General features: G+C 39.4%; 1 protein-coding gene across 3 annotated transcripts in view; it reads right to left on the reverse strand.

The window, feature by feature from the left end:
* The window catches only part of COL24A1 (collagen type XXIV alpha 1 chain), a 119,533-nt gene that overhangs the window by 39,739 nt on the left and 56,560 nt on the right, over positions 1 to 23,234 (reverse strand). For all 3 annotated transcript variants that reach the window (XM_030953109.1, XM_030953108.1, XM_030953107.1), the window contains 8 exons: positions 20,951 to 21,004; positions 20,173 to 20,217; positions 14,701 to 14,754; positions 13,639 to 13,683; positions 4,844 to 4,897; positions 3,066 to 3,119; positions 2,392 to 2,445; positions 1,600 to 1,653 (listed from right to left, as the gene is read on the reverse strand). In XM_030953109.1, the coding sequence (XP_030808969.1) occupies positions 1,600 to 1,653; positions 2,392 to 2,445; positions 3,066 to 3,119; positions 4,844 to 4,897; positions 13,639 to 13,683; positions 14,701 to 14,754; positions 20,173 to 20,217; positions 20,951 to 21,004 (414 nt within the window). The remainder of the gene's footprint in view (positions 1 to 1,599; positions 1,654 to 2,391; positions 2,446 to 3,065; positions 3,120 to 4,843; positions 4,898 to 13,638; positions 13,684 to 14,700; positions 14,755 to 20,172; positions 20,218 to 20,950; positions 21,005 to 23,234) is intronic.

Consider the following 23,234-nt stretch of genomic DNA (forward strand, 5'->3'; position numbering starts at 1 on the left):
CTGCCAGGCTTCCAGACTAACGCATTTCTTCCCTCTGGTCATGGAAAGAAATTCTTTCTCCTACATATTGATACTCTCACCCTCAGTGGCATTCTGCCATTGTAGTATCTACAAAATTGCGCTCTCCCTCTGTGTTTTCATGAGATTAACGCTAAAAAAATAAAGTGTAATAAACCTTCCACATGATTCTAGCCAAGTGCATCAAGTCCCAAGCATGAGCTGAGGAAGCTCTGAGCCAGTGCTGTTCTCAGTGGCATATTCCCTGAAATCCCCCAGGGTGAGGTGCTCCATAGGCTCCCAGACAGGCTGCCTTCAGCTGGCCAGAGCTCCTGGTGCACTGCAGAGTGAACAGCTGGATACTCTCAGACAGGAGTAACCGCTGGGTAAGCTTGGATGCAAAACCATTGCTGAAAGGTCCAGAATTTACGAAGTGAAGGATTCCATTCTGTGACAGTGCACAAGTAGAGGGTCAGTGTTTCTAATACTTCTCACAGATTCCAGCTGTGAAGACAGGATACATTTTTGCTTCCACACAATGAAGGGAAGTTTCCATATGCTTCCATTTAACTGCTGTATCTGACTGTGCTATGCATTTTCTGAGGCCTTCCACACAGAGCTCTGGGTTCTGACACTTCTCCTTCTGAATCCAGAGACAACAAACCCCAGGTTTCAGGGCACCTCAGATATTTTCCCTATGTGAGATTCCACTTTTGGTCTGATATTTTGATCTTGAGAGCAGATAAAATTCTCAGTGGCCTCAGTGAGAGTTTGTTCTCAGAGCCTGAGGGCCTGGGTCTGTTCTGAGAGCCTCTTTCATGAGACACTCTCAGTCATGCTGGGCAGAGGCAAAGGCATAAACCACAATTCCAAAACTGGACTTTCACTGAGTTTGGGATATTTGGGATTTATTTTGAGTGATCTTTAATGACAAGCACTGCACTCCATGATGTGCTGCCAAAATCATAGAGACATATTTATCAGGAATAAATGGAGCTGTGAAGACACCCTGGGCCAGCCCCTGGTATGAGCTGTACAAGTCTCTTAGGAATCATGGATATGGCGTCAGACTGGGAGGTGAGGTGACAGACACCACTAATGTGGGCTTTGGATCAGTGTTTTGTATACAGTGAAAGAATGGTTTCCATTTCCCTGATAAAATGAAATGGAAATGACAATCTAACAAGTGCAGGTTCAAAGTTTTGCACACAGTATCTTCTGACTACACTTCTGCCTCCCTCAAAACTGTCTTTAAGAGATTTTGATTGTATTTCCAAAGAACTTAAAACATTGAAATAGCCCAGTGGTAGTTATAAATGACAACTTTTGCACGTTTATGTGTACAGAAAAGAGTCAAGTGGTCATCTTGGTTCTAGTTTAGCTCTCAGCTGGCACCAATGGCAAAGCTCATTGCACTGTGAGGAGAAATGAAGATTCATACTGTTCCCTCCACGGAAATACAAGTACAATCTATCTGATTTCAGTACAAAGGAGTTCAGTCCAGAGGACAAAGGGAGCAGCTGTAAATGGGTTATATTCCAGATTCATCTTTGCAGCACACCACTCTCTGCTCTAAGGAACACAAGGAGCATTGGTACTTACTCTTCTTCCCTTAGGTCCCTGTGGCCCTGAAGGTCCTCGTGCCCCTGAAGGTCCCTACATGTCAAACAAACTTATTATTCATTGGCTTCTAAGCACAGGTTCCTCAAAATTACAAGGCTTATGCACATGGAGCAACAACCAATGCAAGAAAAACAAATCAATCACTTTCACTCATGGTTCAAATTCAATTAATCGTGTTTGTACAATTTATGTAGAAAAATCTAATTAACAGACTCTATGCAACATTATTCTTACAAAACACTGATGTGACTGTTGGATAGATTACTTCTAATATCCCAAAATTTTCAGAAGATACTTGTATTTCAGCAACATTATGTTAAAAAGCATGAATATTTTCTGAAAAAAGGTTAATTTTTTTATCTATGTTGAAGACCCACGGTAGATAAATTATATCAATTATACATAGCAGATTAGAATATAATTTATTTTTTATTAACAATGAAACTAAATACATAATGAATCTATTCATACTCTATTAGGCACCAATGAATTTTAAAAATATTATGCAATTATTAACCATCCTTGCAAAATTCCATTTCCCTACTTGTCTCAATGGAGTGATTTTTAAATGGATGAGTAAATCATATAATTATTTTTCCCTCTCTCATAGATCATCCTGGCAAAATGAACAGATTCTGTCTGCATGGGTGCATTTTCATGACAGTTTTATAGATTGCAGTACAAACGAGAAACCACTCTTGGCTTCACCAAAGCAAGACAATTTGAAAATAGTTCATTTTATGTCAAACCAAAGCACCACCCTATACCTACAGGTAATCCTTCTGGCCCCACAGGTCCAGGGCCTCCTGGAGGTCCTGGATAGCCCTAGAATTAAAATAAACATAGAAAAGACAGAACAGTTTTATCTAAATTGCTATTATAGCAACAGCCAAGCCTACAGCGCATTTTCTAGAGAACTTCAACAAGAACATGGTAATGGACGCATGTATGGTCTGTCACTTCTGCAGCCCAACAGCCTTTCATGGAGTGACCTCTGGGCTGCATGGAGTGCTGTGTCCTGCCTTAGGACAAGGGGCATTGCCAGGAATCCTGTCCTCCCACAGGAGTGGCACCCAGGAGCTGTTTGGGAAGTGCTGGGCAGTGGAATTAGAGGTGATGATATTTGCTACTCTATCTACTAGAATAGCCTGGATTACCTGGTTTACACAGGAAATGGTTATTTTACTTTCCCTCCTTTTAATTTCCCCTGCTTAGAGCCATTTTTCAAAAATGCAGCTGCTCTGCTACTTCATTCAGCAGATCACTTTGCACTATCACTGCTGCTGAGGGGATAAAGCCATAAAATGAAACTTTATAGGGACTATGCATCATAAATACTGCTCTCCCGTAGGGTCTGCAAAGCTAGAACTGTGCGAAATTGTTTTGGAGACTAAAGTGCCTTTAGAAGTAGCATAATAGTGGATTTTACATTACTTGTAACTTACCACGACACCTTTTTCTCCAGGAGGACCTACAGGTCCTGGACTGCCTCGCTCGCCCTTCAACAACAAAGAAAGAGAAGAAAAATAAAAGAACATTGAATATTTCCCTTTTGCTAATGTCCACTCAGCACACCTGTCAGTGCATCATACTATTGGTTGAGAGACTGCCCTTCAGAGACAGTGCAGAGACCTTTTTAAACTTTTCTTTTTTTAGATTTCTGCATTCTTTCCTCCTACAAGCCTATCCATCTTTTGAAAAAAATGATAAAACTGAATTTATCTGTCTTCTCTTTTCCTAGAAGACTGAACAAGAGATTTAACTACATCAGTCTCTGAGAACTGCTGCTAGAAGATGTTTTCTCTCTGCTGGGTGCATCATATTTATGGTATGTTCCTTAATCCATAAAATTCAGGACAGCAAATGAAGAAAAAAGACTTCTTTTTTCTCTCTCTTTTTTTCAGTATGTGTTAGGAAAGCACAGCTGTAAAAGGAAGGCCAGCCCTTCAAGAGCTGCTGAAGCAACTTCAGTAGGGGAAGCAGGAAGGGTATTTTCCAGTCTTCCATACCTTTTCACCTTTCATTCATGTCACATTCAGCCCAAATATCAGACTTAGCTGTAGATTATCCTCAGAAGATTACTCTTTTATTACAAATAGTGCACATGACAGAGTAATAACACTACAATTTATATTGTATACTGTAATTATGATGGAAATACATTTGTCATTTAAATCCACATAGCATGTGTTACCTTGCACTACTTAACCCACAGGAGAGGAAGAATAAATTCTATAGAAACAGCACAGCAGTGACAATTATTGCACCATGAAGAAGCTTCCTTCTATTAGCTCATGATAAATTAATTAGTCTTTTACTGCCTTTCCCCTCCTAGCTAAACTAGCAGCAGTATCACAAGGTAATCTTTTTGGGCCAAATGTAATTATGAAAAACAAGAATCCTTTGACATGAAATTCTAAGATGACATTATCACTAAAACCATATGAGATTTGTCTAAATCTAAAGCAGGGCTTTCAATTGATGTATTTCCTTTCACAGATTATATAAATTATAATCAGCTTTTAATGGAATTCCTAATAGTAGATTAAGACTCAGTCAATAAAATATCTAAGTAGCAGACACCAGTCTAGGTGAAATAATTCAGCCCTGCAGGAAAGAAATACAAATGGTGCTGCATCATTCTGACAAACAATTATGTTTTTATCATAATTGAAGCTGACATTCAGTCCAGTAATAACTTCCTGGTTTTCAGTTTTAAAACACTTCACCTAAATAAAACCATGTCAAATACACTTCAGCTATTTATACTGCTCTAGTCACGTTGAGTCTGCCAGGCTTTGCTTTCACAAACACAACAGTTACTGCACAGCAGACAAAACTCAGGCTTGTCTTTTTTATTCAGTTAATGTATACAGCCAAGTTTTACCTTTCTACTTTTTTCCTCATTATGTAGTAGTGCAAAACTAGTGAGTACTGTATAAAACAAGTATAATGCATGCCAGTTTGAAATAACAGCAGCATAGTAAAGTGATATAAGAAAGGTATCAAATCTGCCAACTCCAAATTAACTGTGAAGTAAAATCAAGGATATCAGATACATACCTCAAATAAGAACATTTGGATTACAGGTTTTTAAATCCCCATGCTCTGAAATAGCTACAGGAATATCAGCTCTGACAGCAGTCAGTAAATGATCTCTCACCAGTACTTTATCACCCCAATGGTTTTCAAAGCTGCTGAGTAGTCAGATCCATTATTATACCTTTTCACCCAAGTTTCCAGATGGCCCAGCTTCTCCAGGTAAGCCAGCTGATCCCTGTATAAAAAGAAAGGAGACTTTTGCTTGCATGATGTCTATACTAGTTCATGGCCAGCAGCTCTCCAGCAACACAGCAGGGCCCATTTCTCCCTCACAGAGAGCCCTGTGAGACACAGCAGGGCCCATTTCTCCCTCACAGAGAGCCCATATCAGCCTAAGGGCACCCTGGGACAGTGGGGGCTGCAGGGGGTACCGGGCTCACAGGGACCCTGCACCTCAGCACAACTGCAAACAGCTGCTGACAGGAGGGAAGCTGCATCCACTTCATCACAACACCACCCTACCAACTCAGATCTGCCACTCAGCTCAACCTTGCACTGCTAAAAGCTTTACAAACATACAAATAAAGGTGATAATTGCTCTGCTAGTGCTTCAGTCTGACCACAAATTTCAAAAGGCATAAATTCAGTGGAACAAAGTAAAATGCAGTCAAAACAAACTTATATTGGATCAGATGTTGTCAGAATTTTCCCTTCAATAGTAGTAGCCCCAAATGCCTTTGAATTCAGAGGATCAGAGCCTTTCAGGCATTCAAAAATGAAATAATTCTCTCCTGAGGCTCTCTCACATATTTCCACTGGATAGAAGAAGTACGACCACATGGGATGGGAAACAGGAGAGGAAGTACTTTAAAAAACCTTATTCCCAGTGCTTACAATATCTATTTTATTGTGAAAACTAAAAGAAAAAGAAATTATAGCACAAGGTTCTAACTGAGAAAAATATGACACAATGAGCCTGAAGAAAAAGCACTGATTGCCCAGAGCACACTGCAAGACTGCTCTTGGAACATGGCAGCAATGTGGAAGCTCCCAGTAATGACATAACACACAACTGTATGATGTCTGTATCACTTTAAAAAAGGGAAAAAAAGAGAAAGTGATGTCAATTCACAAATTGGCATTGCCATCTTTATGTGTGCAAGAAGGAACTAGCATTAGTAGCACTACACTGGCATTGAAGTACAATTTGGGGAAAAAAAGGCATTACTTAAAAAAATTAAAAACGCAGTCTTTATCTGTATAATCTGGATACAGTTCAGCCTCAAGTCCTTTAACAAAACAGGTGCAAAGTAAGTAGAGATTTTATGATTACTTGCTCTCTTGGACTGCTAGCTATGCTGGAAATCCCACAGTTTGAACATCTGGCAAAGAGCCAGCGATACAGCTACTTTTGAGGCTGACAATACTGGCACAAATCACTTTATGTAAGGAACTAAAGAGATAAGCAGGCACCTCTACGGCCACTGGACTGATATATGATGTGTGGGAACTTGTGTATTATATGTCAGAACTGAGATGTCTCTTGCCTTGGCAGCAGCCAGAGATGGGTCCTGGTGATACTGGCACTGAGGCAATGGCCCCGACGTCACTGGCAGCAACGAGGGACTTTTGTGATGGATTCTGAGAGTGAGAGCTCCCAGACAGAGCCAACAGTAAGCCTCAGTAGCAGGCAGAAAGCTGTGAGACAAAGAATTACCCTGTACTCTTGCTTATCAAGGTAAGAGGTGTGGAGGTACAGTTTCAAAATGCTAAAGATTAATCACTTTGATTCCCCTGTTCCAGAAAGAACAGAAGACATAATTAGAGCCAAGGTGAAACTCAGACCCGTTCTCTCCCCACAGAGACACTCCTGATCTCCCACCCAATGCCATGCTGTTTGCAGGACTGAAGATGCTGATCAGAAAGATGGAGAGCTGTGCCTTGCCCCAGCAGTGAATCATTTAATATACAGCTCTGCTCAAGTTCTCTTTTCAATTCAGAAGTACTGTATTCCCAATCTGGTTGCTCTGGGCTGCAAGAGCAGGAATGACTAGGAAGCAGTAGCTGTGAATGTGCTCTTGTATTCCCTAGCACATTAAGGGCAAGGCTATGGCACCCTCCAGAGAGAGGACAGAAACTATTATAAGTTATATAAGTAACTATTATAAGTTATTATAACTTTCTGTTATAAGAAACAAAGTTTCTTATACATTAGCTATTCCTCAAAAGTAGTTAAGAAAATTTATGGCCAAAACACTAAAAAGGCTGATAAAAAGATGCAAAAGAAACTTGGCATACCTGGAATTGGATCTCTATGGAAGGCAAATCAATAGTCAAGATGACCAGAAGTGAAGCCAGTGAAATGCTGAAAGCAACAGGGACTTCAGAAGGTATGAAGGGGAAAGAAATTCATGACAGGTTAACTAAATGTTCTTCCATCCCTCTATTCATAACAGAGGTCAAGTATCTGAGACTGAGAAAATGCTAGGGGGCTGGTATGCACACAGGCAAGAGAGCCAAAATACTTACTTAGGAACAGAATCTTGAATTTCAAAAAATTAGTAGCATTCAGTGAAAAGAAAGTACAGAGAGCAAAACATCTTGTTCTGTCAACATATTAGCCATAAAGTGGTGTTTTCCCTACATCATTCCTGACAGACTTTCTGTAAGATCATGTGTCTCTTAAAATCCCAGAGGTGGACTGGCTTGTTTTAAAGACCAGCTACTAGGACTGGATTGAGGTTTCAACTCTCTCTCCATCTTATGTAAGAAAATGAATACAGTCCAAAGCAGATCTGTTGAATCAATGTCTTCCAGCATCCCTTCAATCCTCTGGGGAGCAGTGATGGATTCCAACTATAAAACTGAATGTATTCGAAAACAAAAAAGTGAAGCAAAAATCCTGAAGTGATTAAAAAAAGAAATCAGCAACTTATTAAAAAATAGTCATCAACTTCCATTTACAAGGACTTGTGTAAAAGTCTCCAGTGAAAATAAGAGCATAATAACAGCACTTTAGAAACCTTCTTGACAGGAGCATTTTGTAGAAAATGAATCAAAGACCAGATCTCACAACTAACACATGCCTGAGAAAGACAAAAACATCTTGCCGGGGCATATGCTCTGTGTTAGAAACTGGACTGCAGCTGAATAATTGAAAACACATTGTACACTTAATGCAAACACAAGTATGAGTAATCCATTGAAAAACCTGGTAGTGAGAAATAAATATACAGCTCATTCCAAACATTACCATGGCAGCAGTCACCTGCCAGGTTGTACTTTAATATGCTCTTCTGTGATAATTGAAAATTTTCCAATCTAGTGCTATTTCGTTTACTGTTCAGCATTCTCAAATGTTTTTATTCAACATTCATTTAATAAGATGACATAATACATTTAAAATTCTATCTTGTCACAATTACATTTTTCTTTGATTTTCTGTCTGTAGAGAAAGTTGGTTTGTAATCAACCAGAGGTGATAATCTGAGTGGAAATCTGTGATCTGCTATGGCCAATGGAGGAAGTGAATAAGAGCAGAGATGCACCATATTTGTACCTTGCAGCTGATTTTTCACTCCATTCCTTAAAGGACTCCAAAATTCAACTACTTGAATATTTGAAAGGCAAAATGTACTGGCACCAATCACCTACTCAACAGCAGTTTTAAGAAATAAATAAATGGATTAAATTTTGCAGTGTAAAGCAGGGTAATTCTGTTTGATAGCACTTGTAGGGGAATGCTTGCATTTAAGGGAAGCTGCCTGACCAGCTGGGGGTAGGATGTGCTCACTGACAAAACCTTGGAAGCTGAACTGCAGATATCATGTGCAGGTACTATTATGAACCCTGAGAAACAGCTGAAACCAAATAATAAAGAGAACCACTAGCAAAAATTCCTTCAAGAAAAATGAGCAACAGCTTGATAAATCTAACTTCTAGATACTGTAACTTTCTGCACTCCTCTCAGCAGGAGCTATAGCATATCAGGGCACCTAGGGTAGAAACAAGAAGCACAAGGTAAGACACAGAAGTACCTCTATTGCCATTCACTGTTAAGTCCTTCATAAAACCCACAATAATCTCTATCCAACTGCTTTCTGAAAGCAGCTGAAGCAGTTCCTTCTTTGGAAGCCCTTGGCAATGTCCCATGCATTCAGCAGACTTTGAAAAAAGAAGGCTTTCCTCAATTGACTTATCTTTTAGCCTATGGTTTAAAATTCTCTTTTGTATATCCCTAAAGCCCAGACTTTTCAGGACAATTCAAACAACTCCTTCTGTTGAGCATCCTGAACACATCAGTTAAAGTTCACTTAATCTTTTCTTCAAGCAAAAGGAATTGCAGTTTCCATTCTCCCAGAATTATGCATCCCTGGTGCCTAATCCAGCTAATTTTTACCCCTCTGAAAGATGTGGTAATCGCTTTATGGCAATTCTTCCCAAAAGCAGCTCACCTACAAGGCACATGGCCTGACTGCAGTATTTTATTGCCTTTCACAGACCATTTGCAGCCTGCTCTGAAAGCTGCCATCAACAACCTGAACATCATTGCTTTTCCTTTGCTGCATTGTAAGGGTTTTTTCATGGCAAAGCACTTTTTATTTCAGCTTGGTTTCCTTCTGTTGTTTCAAAACCAATGTGCAACCAGGAAAATTTGCTGACATGTAATTTCTGAAGATTATTTTTCCAGGATTTGTGTTCATGAACTCTGCCTTTTGACACCAGTTGCACATACTACAGCTGACAGTTCTACCCTTCTACTCTGTCTCAATGTGTGTATAAACATCAAGGATTTCTAATTCAGAAGTATACAGGCTGAATTTCTTTAACAAATTTTAACAATATGAGATGCTTAAAGTTAGTTTCAAATATTTGCTCTGTATCACTGAACAGTATTTATCTAAGCATAAAAAAATCCAGTTGCACATGTCAGCAAAGAAAAAATTTTCCTCCCCCAAAATATAAGGGGAATTTTCTCAATAGCTGAAGGGGTTGTTTCTTTTGGCATGGCTTCCAAAAGATTTTGTCTCATCAGCATTGTACATTTGTTCTGTCTGCCGTTCCCTTGCTTCTCACTATCTTAACCAATCCCTTTCAATTGGACCTATTGGTCCTGCAGTTAACCAAACATCCTGCAGCAAGGAACAGCTGCTGGATTCTACCTCAGCTCAGGGCTCTGCTGAACCAAGCAGCCCCACCTCAATCTGCCTCCCTTCCCCTTTAAACAAACACAACATATGCTGTAGCCAGAAAAACAGTTTTTGTTGTAGGACTTGGTTAAGGAATAGTGTCTGAAGTCTGACTTGAAGCACATTCCTGGTCTACTCTTAAATGTGTGTCATTTACGCTTACGAGCACAGTGAACATTTTATAAATTTAGTCTACTCTGTTTCCACAGTGGACACGCATCCAGAAATATTTTGGCAGAAATGTGCTCTGAAGAATCAGCAGCTTCATGTGACCTAAGAAACGCTGGATATTGTGGCTTCTATCCTATTGACAGAGCTGAATTTCAGCACATATTCCACCTTACTAGGCTGAAAAGCCAAGTGTTATACTCCTGTTGAAGTTTCCCTGCCTGTGCAGAGTTGCCATCTGTGCTCTTCAAAGCAGCTACTAAGCAGGACCTGGGAAAGCTGCTACAGAAAAGAAATAACTATTTTGGCACCTCAAACAGCAGTTGCAGACATTTTAATCAATGACAGGAGATGGATGATACCACAGGAAGTAAGCAAATTGAAAGAAACAGAAGAAAAATATTGGTACAACCCTTTGGTATCAACAGCAGGCAGGCACATGTGGTCATGGCATAATTTTCAATGAATTCAGCATTTACAGGATTTATGATTGCAAAATTGCTTCTTTGGACAGCTTACTCAGGAAATGCAGTAGTTGTCATTTGGAAAACTGGAATGCTGTGATGGATTCCCCATTGCTAAGAACCAGTATAATATATTTTAACCATGGACTTGAAAATATGTGTGTATATCCTGTAATTTGAAGAAGTCTGTCCATAGATGTAATGAATAAACAGAAAACCATAGACAAGCCAAAAAGGAAAGCTGGTGAGGTCGTGGTGCAGAAGAGAGAAACCAAACACACAGATTTCTTTAGACACTGGGCTCATTATGAACATTTTAGCAATTTCTTTTTCCCTTTGCCTTTAATATTAAATGAACTTGACAGTAGTTGCACATTTTTTACTGCTATTTGTACAGTTCCTTTCTGTATTTAGTGTCACCAAGCACCAGATAGCACACAAATTGCACAAGGCATCAGTAAGGACAGATATGCCCCTCCATACCTTTGACTCCATCTCAAAATCTGTCCCAGTGGTTGGTAGCACTTGTACTTTGCTCTTGCACTTTGTTTTTCAAATTTTTTGTTTGTTTGTTTTGTGTGTGGCATGTTTGATTCCAGAGATGTCCTCATGCCACCAGAGCCTATACTGAATAGCAGGGAGTGAATTTATCTGTGAATTAAGAAGTCCATACTCCATGTGCACACCAAGGGAAAGAGAAATTACTTGTTACAAACAGAAGCTGTTGAGAAGCTGGAAGCAAAGTCTGCGTCCAAAGCATACAGAAGTGAACATTTTGCATCAGGACTCATGTCTGGAAAAGCATTTTATGCATATGAGAAAAACCACCTTCTTCCTGTTAGTACTTTTCAATTATTTTTGGAAAAGCTTAACTGTTACAGATTGCAGCGGTGAATAAGCTGAAGGAAAGGGTTTTGAAAGGTCTAAGAGTTGAGTGTGCTTGTGTCTCCTTTTGGTGTTTCACCACTGGCCTCAATGACAACAAAATATATATTATCCCCCTAAAGATCACGTAGTGGGCAGAGGTCCTCTGCTGCCAGATAATGCAAAGGTAACAGCAGATCAAGGGCCTATGAAGCTCATTTGATTAGATATATGTACATAAATCAGAAGATATTTCAAAATCCACAGGTAAAAATAAGAACTATTTATCAATAACTTAGAAACTATTTCGGTTTTCAGGCATTGTGTGCCATCCTGTATCACATGTAAGTTCTTCAAATAACACATGTGGGAAATGGCAATTAATGATTGGCCATAATTATCTTTCTTTACAAGACCGGAACAGGGCTTGTTTGGCATAGAAAATATGATTTAATTCTTGCAGCTTGACCTTGACTACAGTTTGGTAGCTGGTATGATGATTTTATTTAACATCACTGCAATGTATCATCATTGATTATGTGTTTGAGCTAGTAATTACTACATAGAATGGAGCTCTTTTAGTGGTAAAAGACATTATGCCCATAACAAAATATCTGAGTTACAGAAAATTTGTCCGTATGTCCACTGAATTCAAGCTCACTGTGAAGCAAAAAAAAATATTCTATGTCAAATCCAGAAAGTTAAGTAACTAGCTTCTGTGACTGTTTCATGTACTAATATTGATGCAATGATTCAAGATTGAGCCCAGCTTTGTCTTTTGTTGGGGGTTTAGGTGCATGTGGCACTGTACAACATAGTAAATACTATCAGTTTTCCCTAACACGTCACAGGCTGAAAAACAGAATTCACATGTAATAAAAGCCACCCTTAGAGATCTGCTGGATCACTTTCAAGGGGACGTTGTGGCATGTCATGGCACTGCTGCTTCCTCTGTCAGCAGATACTTTTAACAGAGTGAGATTCCAGCTTCTCAGTCCCCTTCCCCAGAGCACAACCTCCAGAGTGCCCAGTGGAGCTGACCTGACCAACCAGCAGTTTGTACCATTCCTGCAGTCACCAGCCACTAGATGAGGTGCCTCAGGTACATCTGCTCAGTGTTCTGCAGACAATGGGGAGCTAACTCTGCCTGCCCACTAAGCTGAACAGAGTTTGTGTGAGTAGTACAGCACTAACCCAAACCAAAGTGTGGTATCTCTCCTCAGCATAGGTTAATTCCAGAAATAAAATCAACTTAATCGTGTTCTACACAATATTTGGGTAACTCAAACATGGGCCAAGAAGCTCACATCTGCTCATAAATCCCAGACAAAAGTTAAAAATACAGAAGGGCAGAGGATGAAGTTAAGTAGAGAGAATTCCAAAGTGGTATGTTTCAGTGACAACTATTAACTTGAAAAGCACCTGCAGTGGAAGAACTGAGAGAGATCAGGCCTTTAAAAAAAGCAGGATAGGAGGCTGGATCTCAAACTGAATAACAACAGACTACTGTAAAAGGGAGCACATCTATGCAAGAAATAGGCTTGAAAGAAGCAATGTTTCCTTTCTCAGCATTCTTAGCAGCTTGGGCAGCAAGCTGGAGTCATAGATGTTTGGATGAATTGGAAACAGGCTACAGGGGAGTTAGAATGTGACTTAAATTATCTCAAAAACATAACAGGCTAATTGAATTTGGACTGTTAAGCCTGAAAAGAAAGAATGAAAGAGGCACAGAATAACAACCACCATATGTAAAATGCTGTTTCCAGCAGAAAGGAATCAGGTTACACAAGAAAGAACTTTTTAAAAAATAGAGAAGCCCCGGTCTTGGAACTTTTTAATAACTGGTTAGACAAATATTTGTCAGAAATTATGCAAAGGTAACAGGTCCTGCCTAGGCAGAAGAGGACGGATACGTGTCACCCCAAAGTCACCTTGAGCTCTGTGATTTTATGGAGCAGAGACAGAACAAGCCTGCAGAGTACATCTCAGACTAAATGCAGCCTCTCAAAGGATCACTTGCCCACTTACATGAATGTGCCTTGGAAAATCCCTACAACCACCTGCAATATTCACACAATATGCTGGGAGAAAAGCAGAATTAATTTTGGAAAATGCTTAAAATGGGAAATTTCTTTAAAGAGTATGAATCTTAAAGATTACAAAGGTATAACTGACATACTACAGCTTCGAATACAGGCAAATTTCATCAGACAGTGTCTGCAACCAATTATTCATTCGCTTGCAAATAAAACAGAATTAAAAAATAAACCAGAAAGAGAATTCAAGCTTACTGCTTCACCAGTTTTTCCAAGGTTTCCTTGGTCTCCTTTTTCTCCCTATTAAATGTAGAAAACAGATTATTGAGTTCACTAGAAAAGTAATTTCTTTCATATGTGTATATTAAAGTCCTCTGTTTTCTTAGGAGCCTCTTTATTTTCTAAATTACATCTGCCAATTAAAACTTTAAAAGCTAAAATTAAGTAACCAAAACCAATTTTGTCAGTGGCTAATTTTGATCTGGTAAAATGATGTCCTAATGTATTCAGGATTTGCCTGCACAAATAAAAACTATCAATTAAGTGCTCCCAAAACACATTAGGTCAGCAAACACTTTAAATTAATTATTCTATTTTTATTTAAATCTTTCAGCAAATTACTTTCACTATTTCACTACTGCTTTAAAGGTAGATATTGCCTGTGCACTTTATTGATCACTGTAATTTTGTTATGAAATATTAGGAAAATTGACATTTGAATGACATTTTAACAAACTTCTCTCCCTTCCCCCAAAATTTTGAAACTGTCATTAAGTATAAATTAATTCTGTTCTCCAAAATAACACTGTTACATAACTGGAACATGCTGCTGTGTGTTTCACGGGTGGAAACTGGGTGTATAAGCACTATTGATTATCTGGCTGGGACTATAATCTCAGTTATCTAATAACTGATGAACAGTTATTTGCACACTGTTTACACAGACTGTAGATCAGCACTGGGAAATTCTGCTGCCAGGAGCTCCTCTTTTGAGCTGCAGCACTTCATCTCATCCCCATTCACACTTCCAAAATCCTGCCAGCGTAGGAACTGCCCTGGTCCAGGCACCCTCACATTCCCAGGCCGTTCAATTTCATTTTAGCAGGTGCAGTCTTTGCGCACACACCCCTGTCTCCTAGAAACCCTGTCTCCTGCACAGTTTTCTCCTTTTTCAAAATGAGATCTTGCAGGAATCATTGGTATGACATACATTGATATTTGGAAGCATGTGTGCTTTCACTGGTATGTCACTGTAAATAGCTATATAACTCTATTCCCAATACATTCGATTTATTTCATAATAAAACCATCACTTACCTTCAAACCTTCTGGTCCAGAATCACCCACATAACCGTTCTGTCCTGGTTTTCCCTAAAGTAAGGATTAGAATAAAATATTGTAAATATTTTATTTCAAGAAGATAATTTCATCCCAGTTTATCCATTTATCAAAATACATGCACTAAAAATGTACAGTTTAGTAATAATTAATATAAAAATTTTAAGCAAGTGTATTTAGAAATCTGTATCTGAAAATACACCGTTGAATATTTCATCAAATACTAGAGCAGTAAGCAAAATTTGCATTAAGTCTTACAGCAGCTAACACTGAGGAAAAACTATCACAATCCAAGACTGAAACACATTTCAATTTCACATTGAAAAAAACATATTAGGGAGACAAAAAAAAGGCAAAGTAATATTCTCTCCTGGTTAATTCCAGTAGAATAGGGACTCAACACTAATAAAATCTGATGCTTAGACTTGAGGGACAGCTGTCATAACTGTCCTTCCTGAACCAGACAAAATCAGCTCAAACACCCTCTCCTCCTTATTCAGCAAATTGATGATTTTTAGCCTCATTTCTCTCCACGAGCATTTTGCTGCTGCCAGATCTGGTTGCCATGATACTGTGGTAGTAACACTGCTAGCAGAAGAAATGAAGCAACATCAATCAGAGCAGGAGGCCACAAAGGGACAGGATCTTTGAAGCACTTTACAACAAGCATCCCTCCCTCTGTCATCATTCACACAGACTCACAAAGGCACACAAACAGAAAGCTTTCCCCCTTAATTTTCAATTAGATGTTTATAATGTAATTATGTCTCCCTTTTAAGAAATTGTTTTCCCTCCCAGTACACTTTACTTCCTCTACCACATAAAACATGGCCTAACCATTTGTCTATCTGCAGAGCACAGCCCTGCCTAGACAAACTTTCCCCATCTGCTCTGAGGAAAAGGCCCTGGTCCAGCAAACAGAGGTCCAGGGGACTGGACCTGGCTCTTGAGCAAGTTGCTGATGAGATTGCTGGAGGCTGACAACTGGAGAAAGAAAATTAATTCAATATTTTAATGATTCAGTATCAAAACCATGCAGATGGGTCCTAAAAAGAGATGACCAGTGGCTGTTCCAGCAAACTGAATAATTGGAATCACCAGAGTCTGTAATAAGAGTTTTCCATTCCACATAAGCTGAGAAAAGAGCAAGTAAAGCAACAGATAATAAAGCTTTTCTTAAAAAGAGATGGCATTTTATCATTTGGCTCCTTTGCTTCAGCTGCTCTGTTCTTGTCTTTCAGAGTATGTGTGTGTTAATTTCTGAGCATCTGAGAAATTCTCTATATGGCTTAAAATTGTATTAAATTGTCTCAGCAGGTTCCATGACTTCTCATATTAATCTCTTTCTATAACTTTCATTCTCTTTGCCCACCTGAGTGACTTTACTCTGCCCAACAAGCTCCAAAAAATAAAATCACTTTAGGAACATATTTTTGTTTTTGCCAATGGACTAATATATGGAAAAGCCAAGAATGCAGGGAGAAATGACCATGAAGAGAAGTTCTGAGAGAACCAGATAAAGCAAGCCATGTCCTTCCACAAGGCTTAACAAAGAGCAAGGGATGGGCTTCTGCAGGTCACTACATACTGTTGGACTGCTTTGTTGTAAAAAAACTTAAGGTCTTTCTATACAGCAAGACTGCAACATAAAAATGCTTTAAGTGAAATTCATCAAAAGAAAAGTAGTGGCCCCTGTAAACTGCCTTGATAATTTTAAGCCTTATGAGAGCTGAACTGGAGTTACAGCTTGTAAAGGTTTCTTGGCTGTCACTCCTCAGCTATATACTAGCTGCAAAGGACATAGAACAGATGGAAGTTGATCAGAAAATGGAACAAGTGGATTTAACTGGTAAAGCAATCTGAAACACATGGATTTGGCTTTAAACAGAAATACAATACACTTACACATGGAGGAAAAGCCACTGACAGAAGGTTAAAGTAGGGATGGCTGCTTTTCTAATTGCAAACCCCTGAGAAAATTATTCTTCCAGGGCAGGGCAATCCCAAAGGAAATGTCTGTTTCCTAAAATATGAACTGCAAGTTCTACCCTTCTTTCTCAGGAAACAACAAGCAAGTGTGCTTCCTTTCACCTCACAACTGGTACTTACAGGTGTGGATATAAATATCTCTCACTATCACTCTATTTCAGTCCCTCCATAGGCTTCCCACATGCCTTCAGCCCACAGGAAGGCACTTCCAAAAAATACTGCACTGGGGGTGTGGGGCAGATTTGAGAACATTTTCTACTATCATCAGGAGAAACTGCTCATCTTGTGACTACATAAATTCCAGCTTCTGTTTAACACATACAGCTCAGAAAGGAATCAGCTTGCAACAGTTCCTTTTTATTTTCTGGTTTAAAACAATCTCCACTCTTTTAAAGGCATTTTCTTCTCCAGCAATGAGCATACTAAAAAAAAATAAATAAAAATAAGCACCAATGCTTGCATTGAGTGAGCTGAGCTACACTGACAGTTACAGTGTTAATATCTGGATAGCCTTTGAGAGAGAGGGTTAAGTGGGTGGACACTGAATAAACACATCTTTAGTATGGCAACTCCTGTAGTTTTAGGGGACAAATAAGCAAACACCAAAAAAATCATTTTTTTAAATGCAGAAGGATTAATTTAAGAGAATGTAAGTATTCAACTTTGGAATAGAACGGCTAGGAAGGTTTGGAAAGGAATTAATGAAATATCAAATGATGTGATCAGATTCAGTTCAAACACCTCTTCCAAAGCTGAGACAGACTGAGGTCTTTGGAACTGAGATACATCCTGAGTAAGCAGGGGAACATCCTCAGTTTTGTCTCTAGTTGCTTTAGACACCTGGAAATTATTTTTTGAGTGGGGACTGAGAGCCCCTGTGCAGGTTCAAATTCACTTCTGCTCCAGCAGAAGATGATCTGTTTTGATGGCAGCACCGCTTAGGTGAGTCCCAGGGGTCTTTGGTCCCTTTCATGTTTTTAAAAAGCAAATGATAGAAACAAGGGCAGGGGAGGGAGGAGGGAGAAAAATGAGGTGACAGTTTATGGTTGCCAGCTTGCCAGAAGCCTAAACCTGAACTAGGGATTGGATATTTTGACCTGAAATTGTAAAAGAGACGAGGATGTCAGAAGCACTAGAAACCTGCTCTGTTATTTTTTCATAATAATGAAAGCTTTACAGTACATCACCTACAAGGGTACTTTACCTACCTCAGACAAGCCCCAGCAAACCAAGGTAACAGTGGCTAAAAAGAGAACTAACCTATTTAACCATGCCCACAAATAAAGGCTGTGGGGCAGGAAGCAAGGCTGTAGTGAGAAAAACATAGGCAAGGCTTTCAGATAGAACAGCCAGACATTAGAAAAAAGGACTTAAACCAGGCAAACAACTGAAGCAGACTGATGAGGAAAATGAAGAATTCCCACTCCTGGAGGCTGCAAAACACAAGTTAAATACATCTGTCAGCTAAAGACAGAGCTGACAGCTGATGGTGCCCTGGGGCCATGCATGGCCAGACCCCTTCTTCAGGTCCCTCCTCTGCCCCCATGGCTATTTAATTAGTGCAGTGACAACACAGTAGGGACTGTGTTTACTTTCAGGTGTAACATCCACTTTTAAAAAATACTTTCATGGAAGATGGAAGCAAAAGCTATGTAAATCAAATGAACATCAAACTGCAGTCAAGGAAGCATAATTTAAAAAGACAGATGTGTTCAGCAGCTTATTAACTCAGTCCTGCTACACTGTGTGAGATCTCAGCCCTGGTTGTGACTCTCACCCACACACGCTGTGTGTGTCACACGTGGGAGGGCAGCACCAAGGACAAGCAGAGGTGGGAGCAGAGTGCAGAGCAGCAGCACAAACAAGCTGGCCTGGAGCTGTGAAACAGCTGGAGTCAAGAGAAGCCAGAGAATCCAGGCAAGAGCCTCTGGGCCCCTGGACAAGGAGGAAAAACAGGCAGAGCTGCCCATCAAGCAAAATTCCCTTTTCCCCTATCTCTCATTTCAGTAGGTATGTTAGCCAGCAAGCTACTAAAAAATGTCTAGAGCCAGCAACCCCAGGGCTGCCTTCAGATGCACATACTCTGCTCTCAGCTGCTTGCTGTGAGAGAGGAACCAGAGAGCCGTAAAACATGCCAATGGTGTGCACATTTCCCACTGAGAGAAATAAAAATCTAAATAATTTAGGTCAAATTGACCCAAAATAGATAAAAAATATTTCAGTTTGCTAGGTTACACAGAAATGTTTGCTCCTGGGTCACTCTGACAGCAGCTGATGGTGGCCTGTGCGTGCCCGGTGCCGTGGGGGATGGAAGGTGGTGCCTCACTGCCCGTGAGTCACCCACTGCAGCATCTTCCTTTCCAATTGCCACAGCACAACATGGGAGCTGCTGTCCAGCCATGAAGCCCTGCCCAAGGAGGAGACTCAAAGGATCATGCAGCCAAAATAAAAATTTCCATGAAGCTCAGACAGATTAAACTCAATATTGAACTAAGTTACAGAATGTTTTGAAATTCTGTTTGATTTTTTGCGTGTTTTCCTCAGCTGAAAAACAGAGAGACTTTTGTGGGAAGGTTTTGTGTTTGGTCTTTTGCCTTTTTTTGTTTTGGTATAAGTTTGTTTGTCTTAACACCTAATCTATGTGGCAAATAAATATTTCAATATAATTTTTAACAGAAAGCAAATTCCCAGCTTTGACTAGCTACTGAACAGGAAAAATTACATAGGCATATATCCACCCCAAAAGCAGAAAACAGTGGAAAAGACTCTCAAACTCATGCAAGAAATGGGAAGTCATCCAGAATGAAAGCCAAGTCAGTGATTACCACACATAATCAAATCACGAAAAGGCAGAAGATCAAATTGCACTCAATGAACTTAGAGACACTCCTGTAATCCCTAGAGCAGGTTAGTATCCATTTTAGCCTAGAAATTTTCTAAAAATAAGCTTCAAGTTCACTGAAATACTCTTAGACGACAGTATATTTTTATAACTAACAAAAAAATTGGATGTCAGTTTTAAACTTCTATCTTTTAAAACATGTCAGCATAAACAGCATGTTTATTGTGACCTTCCAGCTTTATTGTTTTCAGTCACTATCTGCCAGGTTTCTGGTAGATTTCTTAAAGCATACATCCTTTATATTTCTCCCTGTGAGCTCAGCAGGTTCTTCCCCAGTTGAAATATTTTGATATATCAGCTGGTTCAGTCCCTAGGAGGTGCATGGCAGTTCCATCTGTCTCAGAGGAGCACTATATTTTGTGCGCTGTAGCGGTGATTTCCTTTCAAACCCTTTGTATGGAAAATAATTTCCCCTACCAGCTCTGCTTTGAGCATGTTTTGAGGAAAAACACACATTCCATCAGGAGATGCCATTTTATCACTTCTCACAGAAAACTTACATTTCAAAGCAGTACTCCTACTGAAAAACAGCCTGCCCTACCAAAATTCCACATACTTACCCTTGGGCCAACTCCTCCAATAGGTCCAGCTGGTCCCACTTCTCCCTAAAAGAAATCAGGCTGTCAATGATCTTGATGACAAGTCCAGTTTTAAAAAAGAAAGTCTGCAGATAACTGTTTGTATTTATTATATCATCCTAAGCTTCATGTGCGTTTGTCTGAGTCCAAGTCTGACAGAAACACCTGGAAACAGATCATTGTGCCACTGTTAGCTTTCACTCACTCAGTATCTGGCACAGAAGCCCATCATTTAACTGCTTAGAAGTCTAGAGATCTATCTTCAGAATCACCAACTAAATTATTTTTAATGTTAATTATTTTTAGCATACAAGATACAAGCTTTTATTTTTATGATGATGAATTAAGAATACTTGATGAATCTATAAGATGAGGAGCTGCCTTTCTCCCCTTTCAGTTAATAGGGGTCTAAGTGTTTACTTAAGGCTACCTAGGACACTGTAATTAAATTGGTATATGCTTTCTATTTCCATACAGCTCCCATTCCCCTCCCTCCCATCTCCCCAGTTTAACTAAAATAACCACATACAGCTCTGGACATATATTATATGAGATTCCACTGAAATTAAAATAAACCACATAATGGATGCACATCCCCATAAGGCTGCTAAAAAATTTTTAGAACACTCGCCAAAATGCAAAAGGAAACTTCAAATTTTGCTTGACAACACCATGCACATCTAACCATTGTTGTTTAACCCTCTTAACCCCTCACAACTTTGAAACATAATCTCTTAATTGGATAATTTTTTCATCTTACCTCAACTCCTTTGGGGCCTTGTGGCCCTGGAGGCCCTCGGTCACCCAGAGCTCCCTAAACATCCAAACACACACAGTGAGAACTTACATCAACTGACAATTGTGTTGGTTTAGCTTCTCTCCTCCTACAAACCTGGACTAAAACCCAAAACTGAGGTAGCAGACCTAATGCCTTACCATTGTTCACAGAAACATTGAAACCATTGTTCAAATGTTTCCCACAGAAAGCCAGGCAAAGATGCAGAAAACCAAGCATGATAAAACCTTCTACATAGATTTTGCTGAAGCATTATTCTTTTTGTGTTGTGAGAAGGAAATAAGAAAATATTTGAACACGACAGAACAACTTCTCTCTTTTGGAAGAGGTAAAGCACACTACCATAGTAAGATTAAAGCATCATCAGTGCGCAGACCTTGTACTAGGGAAGTCTTTAGAATAACACATGTTGATACATTGCAATGGGAAGAAACTACAAAGTGAATTTAGACCACTAGCTTGTCCAAAACTACTTGTGATTTTCAGCCCTTACTTCTCTATTAGGATTATAATCAGCTACCCAGAGATAAAGCACCTTAACCTCTGCCAGCTCAGAGTTTTCATGACTGCTCACACCAACATTTTCAAAACTTTGCTAAAAAGACTTTGCAGCTAGCAGAGTATCAAAAACCTTGGGCACCCCAATTACAATGGGATAATTGGGAAAAGCACTTGACCTGGCATAGTACAACAAAAAAAGTGTAAACATATTAATGTTCTGGGAAACCTAAGCTTAACAATATCAGATAAAGCAACAAGAACAAAGAAACTGCCCTTTAGGAGAGATATGATTATCCTCTGAGGAAAGCCATGGTGGAAAGTGTTATTAACTGTGTACTAATGAAGCTGAAGTCTAGACTTTGGTCCAGGCATTGGTCCAGTAACAATTTACTCAGCAGGCAAAGTAAAATGGAAGAGAAAAATGGACCAGGCCATCTCAAGGTAGTGAGTGTCATGGAAGAGCCCATCAGTCTGGAAAGGGCTGGGGTGGAGTGCTGCTGGACATACCACCACAGAAGTGACAAGAGGGCTTTCAGCAGTAATTAAAATATTACTAGATAAGTAATATTCTCCAATGGTTAGTAATGACATTTGCTCATTGGCACAGCTGCTGTTTTACTCTAACAGCAAAGCCCATTAGGAGATAAGGATTTCAGTGCAGTGTAACTGCACCGTGCAAATGGCAGCAGCGCTGCTACTGTACACACCCTTCCACTGCACTGAACTGAATACAGAGAAAAAATTCCAGGCTGTAAACTGAAGATTAATACTCAATGACATTTCCATCTCCTCCTTGGGGTTTCAGGCAAAAACAGAAAATTAAGGGAGTCAATACACATGTGTCAAAGTGTCTGGAAAAAACCAGGAGTCAGCAAATGAGGTATCCTGTATTTCCCATACATAACTTCCCAGTTGACCATTCTTTCCAGAAGAGGTGAAACTCCTAATAATCACTTTATTAAAATGTGTTATACAAACAAACATAAGTTAACAGGGGAAGGAAGCTCTTAGCTTCTTCCATGGTACAACACACACTGCTGGAAAAACTACAGTAGAAGTCAGCATATTCTGACCATCTTTTCCTCTCACTTTTCTTGGTTAGAGAGCATAAATACTTGCAAAGAATAACACAGGGAACAAACACAGTTATTTCAGAACTTCTTAAAAACATTCTTATTCCCTTTTTTTAAAAAAGTGTGTTTTGCTATTTTTTTACTAAGTGGTGGATCAAGATCAAACACTGTCTAAAATATTGTTTCCAAGCTGAGTAATGTTCTGTAGACCAAATTACATAATAAATCCTTTGAACATTAATTTAGAAAGATCAGATTTGCTGATTATTTCACTAATTTGGGGAACATTTACAATCCAGAACTTCTACTGGCATTTAAAGACAGCTAATGACAGTCAATATAGCTTAAACATCCAAGAAGTTGTATTTATCCCACACCAACTCCTAAAAAATAAAGCTTACCCTGCTTTCTTGGCTTTTAAAATGGATTTTGCTTCTGAGGAAGCATAAACAAAAACATGAGGAAAACAGCAGCATAATGAGAACAGTTTTCTAAAAATAAAAGCTGGAGGAAAATTTTAGAACTGCAGTCAACTCAAGGCAGCTGGGAATCCCAAAAGCCAAACATTTCCAAAGTCATGCAGAGCTTCTCCCTCAGTACTGGGAGCAGTATAAGAGTTTTTCCAGTTTGGTAATCCTTCTTTTCAAATGTAAGCCATCAGTTCTCCCTGACTA

Source organism: Camarhynchus parvulus, chromosome 8 (genome assembly GCF_901933205.1).
Source record: "Camarhynchus parvulus chromosome 8, STF_HiC, whole genome shotgun sequence".
Taxonomy (NCBI): Eukaryota; Metazoa; Chordata; class Aves; order Passeriformes; family Thraupidae; genus Camarhynchus; species Camarhynchus parvulus.